The 9,786-nt window shown below is 42.5% G+C and overlaps 1 protein-coding gene across 1 annotated transcript; it reads left to right on the top strand.

Annotated features, from left to right (window-relative positions):
- The first annotated feature begins 5,491 nt into the window (after positions 1–5,491).
- Positions 5,492–5,998, top strand: LOC119648854 (endocuticle structural protein SgAbd-6-like). The gene is made up of 2 exons (XM_038050731.1): positions 5,492–5,682; positions 5,745–5,998. The coding sequence occupies exons 1-2, from the start codon at positions 5,555–5,557 to the stop codon at positions 5,932–5,934; spliced, it is 318 nt and encodes a 105-aa protein (XP_037906659.1). The 5' UTR covers positions 5,492–5,554; the 3' UTR covers positions 5,935–5,998.
- The last annotated feature ends 3,788 nt before the right edge of the window (positions 5,999–9,786 follow it).

Raw genomic sequence — 9,786 nt, forward strand, 5'->3', positions numbered from 1 at the left:
AGTGACTTCCGCCATACCGTCACAACTAACAGCAAACGACAGAAAGTTTCTACTTTGGTGTGTCCAGAATTTCAACTAAGGGTATCTCATTGGGAATGGCATAGTTCCGGTAAATTATCGCACTTTGTTCTTTACCCGTCTGCTAATGGTGAAACTTTTACATTTTATGTGAATTTCGTACATTCTAAAACGTGTATGACTTCTTTTTTTCTTCAGCCTTTATCCCGTTCACAAGCGGGGTCCGCTGTCCGAGGTTTGCGACTCAATCCGAACATCTTGCTTGTAACGACATTATATGCATTTTCTTGGCCGGCCTGTCGCGGGACCTGCCACCAGGAGAGATCAGGTAGGATTTAGCATAGTGGAATAACTCCAACTATACTCTATTTATTTCCCTTCCTGCTCTCAGCATTTTATTTTTGTTTCACTGAGGATAGTGCAGAATACGTTGCCTCAAATCCTCCTCCTTTACCTAGACTTCGGGACAGCATACTGTAAAATAACAACTCGCCAACAGCACAACAAAGTGAGTTAATATTAATGGGGGTCGCAGGCAAATGTTTCCCTTTTTAGTTTTTTTTTTAGTTTTTTAATCATTTATATATTAATATCAATTACTTTTGTACATATGTATTTATATGTATATGTACGCTGATGAAGGGGTCAAGCAGTGTACGGCAGGGTAGACTGGCGCGGAATATAGCTCCCTGAGGCCATCTTATCTCTCCTTGAGGGAGAGCTGTCTCTCCTCTAGGGTGATGTGTGGCTTTTCAGGGGCCAAGCCTCTCGCCTACTAAGAACCGTGCCCATTGGATAGTTTGCAGTCGGGGATAACTGACTGTATTCGAACGGAGCCTCACTGATATCTGGTCGCCTCAGTGAGTTAGTTAGACCTTATCGTGCTACTGGGGGCTATGGCTCGGTGGACCTCCTAACCCCTATACTCGTGGGAACCCAATGAATACCCGTATTAGATAAAAAAAAACTACAGCCAAACAAGGCACATCTCCCAAATACTGAGAGTTAGGTGATTACACCCAAGAAGTGAGAAGTGACGTCAAGCAGTGGATCTAAGGCCAAGATTGGTATACTGCGAGGACAACAACCGATAAACACCACTGCTCAAAAAATAGGGACATGCAAAAGCACGTCTGAGATAAATATATCAGACGTTAGGAAGGAGACATGTCTCAGTTTCGCAGGTGCTAAATGGTATCTGCGTTATCTGAAGAAAGGCCTGAAACCAGAAGAGGTCCCTTAAAAAGGCTTAGGATACACCTAAGCCATCTTTATCGGAGTCAAGAAAGCGGGGAGCCGCAGAGATTAGCCCGCAAGAAGGAAATGCCCCCAAAAAATCCAAACCTGAACCCAAGGAGAGGGAGGGGGGGGGAACCCGGCTAAGTCAGGGGTGTGAAGGCAGGAATCAGGAAGCCCGACATTAGTTATGCCAGTGCGGTCAAGGACATTCGACTGGCCATACTACCAAAAATATTTCCCGAGCAAATACTCACTTGTGACGAGCAGGAAACCATCGAAGACATTGTCGTCAGGCAGATGTGGAAGGGAAAGACTGCGAAACTTCTGTGCTCACCGGAATACGCTTCCGACTGGTGGACTGCGCGATGGAAGACCCTGCAGAGTGGCTTAGAAGCATAGTTCCTAAATTACCAGGCTGGGAAGGAGCAGAACTGTCAGCATGTGACGGGGATGATATACCATGAGTACACATGGTGAGCGTTTTTCTCCCAAAAGCTTCAACAATAGAGAAGGAGGATTTCATGGACCTCCTAATCGCTCAGAATGAGGAACTCTATACGCGATTATGAAGGGTCTCCAAAAGCAAGGTGGAGGGCTAGGGTAGACTCCTCACGATCGGAGCGGATGTCCGATCCCTGAAGGCAATCAAAAGTCGGAGTTGCCATATCAACTATCGGTTTGATAACATATCTGCGCACGTGTACAGGGAAAAGCTGAGGAAAAACACCTCGGAGAAGACACCGGGTGAAAAGTATATATGAAGAAGTATTTAAAGCCATAGGAGCGGAAAGGACTGGGTCAGCGAAGGGAGTAGACTTGTGAGAAACCAAGAGCTTGCATAATTCTTAGACGTAATTTAAAGTATATATGTCTTTCAAAGTTCCTGACCGGGGAACTTGTAGCTATCCAAGTCTCCCATTCAAGCCGGGAGAGCACTCGAGAGGCAGTCGTGGCATCGGGATACTTCCCAGAAGATAACATCCAGGTTGCTCCGAAACAAGTCGCTAAACTGGTGAAGTAGTATAAGAAGAGGGAGTTACCACTTCTCGCCGGCAGCGATACCAACGCCCGTCACGAAGTCTGGGGAAGCAGCGGCACCAATCGAAGAGGTGATTACCTTCTTTTTTCTTAGCAATAAGTTATATGTGTGTGACCAGTACTAGACAAGAGGTATTAGCCATAACTTTACGAAATATTCTAATGAACGGGCTGGGCAGGAATTGGCGGGTGTCGGATGAGCCCTCTATGTCTGATCACAGAATAATCAGATTCGACATTGAGGATAACGAAATAAAAAGAAATGAAGACCTGAGCAACAACATGGTCTACCTTCAAGGGGCGGTGACATCAGGAGCGAACTGGAACTAAAAACAGTGGTGGAAAACCTCAACACAGTCGTCACTGACGCATATGAGCCCAGCTGTCCGGCTAGGACAGTTAAGTCATCAAGGGATGTACCATGGTGGAATAGAAACCTGGCCAGAATGAGAATAGAGGTACGAAAACTCTGGACTGGCTTCGTATAGTAACGCAATAAGGGAAGCAAAACGGAACAGCTTCAGGGAAGGAAACGAACGCAATATTCACTGCTATCAACCCTTCCATGAATTGCATTGTTGACCAAGCCAGTAACCATTTTGATGGCAGCAATGGTTGATCTGGCTTTACAGAGCCCATACTGCCGATCTGAAAGCTCTCCCTGGGCCTCAACGTTGGGGGTATTCTACTGAAATTTATCGGCTCCAACATTTTTCCCATAATATCTAGAAGACATATGGGTCTATAGGCGGATAGTTCACCTGGAGGTTTATCAGCTTTAGACAGCAGTAAAAAACTGTAGGGAATATCCCCTTGGACATGCACGCTTCACATTCAGATATCTCTGCAATCTGTCAGTGTCCCTCCTTTGCAGGGGAAATAACCCCGGGATGATTTTCAAGAAGAGAGTAGGGCACGTGATCTGTCCTCTCAACCGTGTCATCATAATCCTATAGGGGCTCAATCACGGATTTACATTCGCTTCGGAGCAGAGCTCTTTAAAGCATTCCCTGTTGCTCCGCTGAATGGCAAGCTTGAAGATTTCGCGGGCTACTTTGTAAGCATGTTCTTTGTGTCACTGATTACTCTTTCCTACCGCTCTTCGACTTGTTCGTCTGGCTCGGTGACAGCCTGATCGAATGAGCACCCCCTAGGTATGGGTGCGTCACATGCCTTGGCGATGTATTGTGTGACATGGAGAGCTTTCTCCGTGGGACCACCTCCCTTAGTAGGTTGGCCTAGCCACACTTCCAAGAAGCTTTTTTCGTCCAATGCTTTTGCAGATCAACCTGATGAGGTATCCTGTTTCCCTGGTCTGTGGTTTCCTCCTCAGTTTAAAGTTGTCTTGTTGTCTTGCAAACGCATTTTTGTCGAAAACGGAAGGTTGTAAATTTTTGTTCAGTAAATGTAGTCATATAGGGGAATTCAATGAAAGGTCTCGGTTAGTACTTTTCGAAACCGGTCTTTGAAATTTGCAGGAAAGGTGGGAGTGTGGAGGTCGAAAATGATCACTTCTTTAAGGGATCCATTTTCAGGAACTACCTAACCGAAAAGTCTGAAAAAAAAATCAAGAGTCTTACCAAGTTTGGGGAAATCGCACTATTACTGACAAAGTTATATTAGGTGAAAGTTGTCTCTCCTGTGCAATTTCAAGACTTTGAATGTCAATATCACCCGAAAGTGGATATTTTCACATAAGGTATGCAATACATGTCGATTGTCGATTGATTACTCTTTGTATGCAACTAAAGATATAATTCCAAAAATACGAGAGCCATCTTAAGGAAGTGAGGTTTTTGTGGTTTGGACTACTTTATAAGATGCATACAAAACTAGAGGAAAGTGCAATAATAACAATACTTTTAAGCTAACAAACTGCAATTGTGAAGGGTAGAGAACAGGCTGAGGAAGGGGGGAATTGGAATTGGCAATTATAAATCTTCTCAATGAACGTAAAAGTAACTAACCACAGCTACATCTGAATCACCTTCCTGTCCTTCTATAGGAAATAATTCTCATTCGCCAATAGATACAGGCTAGTATTTTGCACCACTTTCGTCTCTGGAAAGGAGATGGTGGGCAAAAGGCGGTGTGAAAAGTTCTGCTCTGTAGAACTCAAAAAAAAAAAAAAATACAAATAACAGTCGAAAAGTCCTTTGGATGTTTTGAGCATTTTACATTTTCTGCAACTGTAGTTCTTGGAGTCACTTTTCTGAGAACTTTACATTTGTGCTATTTGTCACGACCTCACCATGAACGAGATCATAGATTTTTCATTAATTCCGTCTCCTGTTTTTATTTATTATTCATGTTGAATGTCAATATGTGGTATTCAGAATGGACATTAACATAACATGTATGCATTTGACCTTGTGCATGCCAATGTCTCTGCTCTTTTTTGCAATATTATTGATTTCCAATTAAACTTTACTTCTCTGAAAATATAATTAAAAGGGAAATTCCTGTTTTTAGAAGTAATGTACCTAGAAATAGTATCGCTAGTAATTGCTGCAAGACGGGTATTCGGTGAAAGGAAGCACCGAACATATTTTTGTGCATCATGAGAGCATCATCAGAGGAAAATATTATTAGCAATATATAGTGCTATGTAATTCGGAACAAGTTTTATCTTTTATCAGTTTTAGATTAAATGTAGAAAATCCAGTCGCTGCGCTATGTAACGCTTATATTTTAACTTTTTTCTAAAGTCTAGTCAGGTCTAGTTTTAGAGTCTCACCACTTAGGCAATTTGAGACATGGTCTCTGTGCTTTCCAAAACGCTCTTGATGGGCACCGATTATGGTTAAATCGGAAGTCATTTGTTCAGACAGTAACAGGACCAGTCTAGGAATTTCGACTCCGAATATTTGAAATTAAGGGGCTTAGAGATGGCTATAAGATTTTTAATTTCTAGTTTTGCCCAGTTCCATTGTATTTCGACAACTTTTTCGCGAAATGCAAATTAAATGCAAATGTGATGATGATTTTGACGTAGGCCAACAATTCACCCTCGCTTCTGAGTGCTTCAGGTGAAAATAGCAAAGAAATATGCACACAAATTGAAACAATATGAAATTTTTGCAGATACCACAACAGATATTCATATATCTAATAAATGGAATTTTAATATTTTCTCGAAAGAGCCGATTGTCAACCTGGCACACTGACTGCCTTTGGGTCCGGTATAAATATTGGTGATGAGCAAGTCATCGTTATCAGTTCGAATCCTTCTTTGGTAAGAGCAGTTAGACAAATCAAAATGAAATTCGCTATTGTCCTCCTCGCCGTTTTGGCTGCCGCCGTAGCTGTACCATTGGAAGACCCACGTGTCGCCCAAATTGTCCGCTATGAGAGCGATAACATTGGTACTGATGGATACAAATTCGCGTAAGTGGTCCACAGGTCATTCCGTAAAAATATATGCCTAACGTTTTTTTTCTGATCTGTAGCTACGAAACCAGCGATGGAACCGCCCGCCAAGAAGCCGGTGAAGTCAAGAACCTCGGTACTGAACAAGAAGCTATCGCTGTCCGTGGAAGCATCAGCTGGGTTGACAAGGACGGACAAAAGTACTCCCTTAGCTTCGTAGCTGATGAAAACGGTTTCCAACCAGAAGGCGCTCACTTGCCACATGCTTAATTTTTTTGTTTAATTTTTAAGTGTTGTTAACCGATGATGTTTTAATAAATTTGTCTAATCTAAAGTTGAATTGTTTAACTGTAGCAACCAATGATGTGGTCTTTCAAGAATGCTTCTCTTGCGGCTGGTCAGTTATAACAGAATGATTAGCTGAATTATGCCAGGAATTAATATGTTTATTCAGGTGGAATCACCCACATTCTTTTATTAGCATTCCCCATTATTCTAGATGCAGATAAACGCTGTTGGAATACAGAAGTTGACTGTGTTTTAAGTGCTGATAAAGGGTCTGGCGAAAGTAGACTTTATATAGGCCATTACATGGAGCGCAATGTTGGAAAGTTTGGTGTATATTCTATCATCATTAACAAAGTCATAGTATGTTGAAAGGAGATATCCTTTGGGTTAATTTGTTGAAAACAGAAAATGAATACAATCTGTCTGCTCACATGGGAAGTCCTCACAAACTGAATATAATGGAATGCCAGGAATACAAGGCAATATGAACCGGCATTGCTGACGTGCAGGCATAATTGACTCATTTGTCCCACTGGTAATAATAACTAAGCAAAGACTGTTCTGACGAGAGGGGGTGAATTGAAGGCCCGAAAAAGAGAAGAAAACAAGCCGGAAACCCAGAAGCTTCAGTTAAGAAAAGTTTCGTGTATTTCTTATATCGAAACATTTGGGTAGACATTTGGACCATTGGTACCTAGTACGTAATGTATGTATATGCATAAATTATTACAGATTATTTACTTTTGCGTACTATTGACATTCGTAATCTTGGAATTCGCAGTAAAGCGACAACTTTGACCTGTTACCTTTCTGCTAGCAATAGTACGATTTCTACCAAACTCACGCTTTATATGATAGCCTATATTACTGCAAAATTCAATGATTATAGGATGAATTTAATGGGGGGTTGACAGTCAAAAAGTAGCGATATGATAAGAGGTGTGGAAATCGAGCCATAAAAGGAACCATGAAGATCGTCGAGAGTAGCTTCACGAGAACAAAAATAAGTGGGATACCCATCTACAGTTGCTATGCGGCATCATGGCCTTACGAGAGTGGTGTTCCAATCTATGGTGGGGAGGCTAGCGATGGATGCAAACGACCATGGCTCTAAGAAAATAGTTAGCAATTTCTACGCATGTGTCCAGATAGCTGCGTGGTTAGAGCATAAGGCTGTCATATGGAAGGTCTCGGTTCAAATCTCACTGGTGACAGTGAGATTTGTATCGTGATTTGACATCAGATACCAGTCGACTCAATTTTGAATGAGTACCTAAGCCAAATCAGGGTAATAATTTCGGGCGAGCGCAATGCTGACCACATTGCCTCCTACAGTATACTGTAGTGCACCGTTACGGTCTTGAATGAAGTGCTCTAACACACTTTAAGGCCCTGATCCAATATGGATTGTTGCGCCAACGATTATTATTATCAATTTCTGCGCATGTGCTGAAGAATGGAGTACCCAAGAAAGGAAGACAAGCGGACTTTTATTACTCGAACCTCTTTCTCGTCTGAATCTTGTACTTGTTAACATCGGTTGCATAAACACTTTTTGAAGGAGAGAAATGGGGTCCGTGATCCATGTTACATTTGTTAGCAATATTTTAGCTAAGGATCTCCAGTGGTACGCCAGCAAATAATATACACATAGTGATCACCAAGCCATTATTTTTGAAATTATATATCGTACAAGAATGAATATATCCTGGAAGTGCTGAAAGATGGGTAGCCAATAAGTTTGACGAGGAGATTTTCAAAGTAGTTTTGCAGCAAAATACAGCCGCGATAGATAACGCTTCGGAGAATGTTTTCAAGGCCAGAAGGCGCTCTGGGGTGGCGCCAACAAGATAATAATGTCGAAAGTCAAAGGCAAACGAGCTCCACCAATTTCTTTCCCTAATCTACTTAATGAAATAGTAATGAATCCTTTCCCACAAAATGTGAGTACCGCTAACCTTCCGACTCTTGGGATAGACAACGCCGAAGTCCTCTTGATAAGTGAGGAGGAAGCCCCAGAAGCGGTGGAAAAATAGTTGGATATAAAGCGCCTAGCTTGGGTAGCATCCCCAACAAATTTCTCAAGGCAGCAGTGAAAATAGCGCCAAATATGTTTGCCGGTTTTTGGTTTAGGTTTTTGAGACATGTGGAGTCCTACAAGGGTCCGTCTTAGGCCCACTCTTACGGATTATTATGTATAATGGAGTACTGAAGCTAGATCTCCCTACCTAAAAGGAATAAGAGACAGGCTAGCATAATTTTCTCCCCGACCCGTTTAATTTCCACCCCGGGTCTGGATTATCTTTATAAGGCCCTGCCAAAGATACGAGACGAATGACGACGTGACACAATTGTTGCTTTTACTACTAAAACCATGAAAACTTTTTGGCGTATCATTTTCACATTATCTTATTTGACTTCTAAACTCCATGAGAATGGTTATAAAGAGTAGACTTCTGCCATTCTCTGTAGAAGCCGAGGGCGGCAGTATTTGTTTCGATGAACTTGTGGTAGTTACAGTAGATTACGGAAATGAGTTTAGTTTGGGTAATTGGTGTTGAATTAAGGACCGGGAAAAATTGGATATCTCTGACTACATGGCTGTGTTAATCGAGGATTATCCCTCGGAGCGACTTCCGTAAAATTAGACAAATGGATGAATGTATCTAGCTGAACTTCCTCAAGCATTTGTATTGAAACCTCCTTTTTACAATATAATATGCGTTGGTTTTAAGGACTCCCTCCACTATACAAATTTTACATGATATTGCTCAAGGTCACCCTCCTCTGGATACCCGGTCGTAGGAACATAGGGGCTCTGCTTTTCGCAGTCCTTCGGTGGGCACAGTCTGTGCCCCGCTGGCGACTGTGAATGGTGGAGTCTACTCACACTGTTAAGCAGCCGCGGACCTTGGATGGCGAAGATTCACCACCTACGCCAAGTCAAGGAAGATGTGGCCCTGATCAAACCCGATCGGCACTTATTTTGTAATTGCCTGATCTAGCTAGAGCCAGGCTACGGACACTAGGTAGGATTACAGGGTTTACTAGTTGCAGAGTTGGAAAGCTGCTTTTCTTTGTGAATGCTACGGGCAGGCTCTGAAGATCTGAGCTAGTCGGACTCTGCCCGCTTGGTCTTACCACAGTACGCTAGTTGAGTCCCACGGAGCCCCAGTTCATAACAATCAGAACGTAGGAGCTCTACGTAATAATTCCTTACTGTAAAGCTAGGTCCCAGGTCTACTTGTGGAGAATTATAAACCTGAAATTTAAAAAAATGTAGTGGTATCCCATAGCACTTTCCTGTTTGACTCTGATTTCTTCATGTGGCGTTGTCTGGGACTGTTATATACCATCATTTATTGGATCCTTGCGATCACCTGCACATAATTATCTATAATCTAGGAGTAGGCAAACTGTATAAAAATAATAAAAATCGTTTGCGCGATAGTCCAATTGGACTAGAGCCTTGAAGTGTGCTAGAGTACTTCATTCATCACTGTACCCTGTGGGAGGAAATGTCGTCAGCATTGCATCCGCCCGTGATTATTTCCCTGATTCAGGTACTCATTCACAGCTGAGTTGACTGGTATCTGAGGTCAAGTTACGATACAAATCCCACTGCCACAAGTGAGGTTTGAACCGCGACCTTTCGTACGACAGCCTAGTGACCTAACCACTGAGCGTCAATATACAATTGACCGACGCCTCCGATGCTCTGCTCATGAATGCAGATAGGTAAAGTACAATAACCCGTCAGACTGAGAGCCTTGGGTGTTTATCTTCAGCCCCAATCTACTTGCCTCATTTGGTCAAAGTCCATGACCCGGTAAA

The sequence above is a fragment of the Hermetia illucens genome, chromosome 2, assembly GCF_905115235.1.
Source record: "Hermetia illucens chromosome 2, iHerIll2.2.curated.20191125, whole genome shotgun sequence".
Taxonomy (NCBI): domain Eukaryota; kingdom Metazoa; phylum Arthropoda; class Insecta; order Diptera; family Stratiomyidae; genus Hermetia; species Hermetia illucens.

Coding starts and splice junctions, on each gene's coding strand:
- LOC119648854 (XM_038050731.1), top strand. CDS start 5,555: ATGAAATTCGCTATTGTCCTCCTCGCCGTTTTGGCTGCCGCCGTAGCT. Junction 5,683..5,744: donor ACTGATGGATACAAATTCGC/GTAAGTGGTCCA, acceptor TCTGATCTGTAG/CTACGAAACCAGCGATGGAA.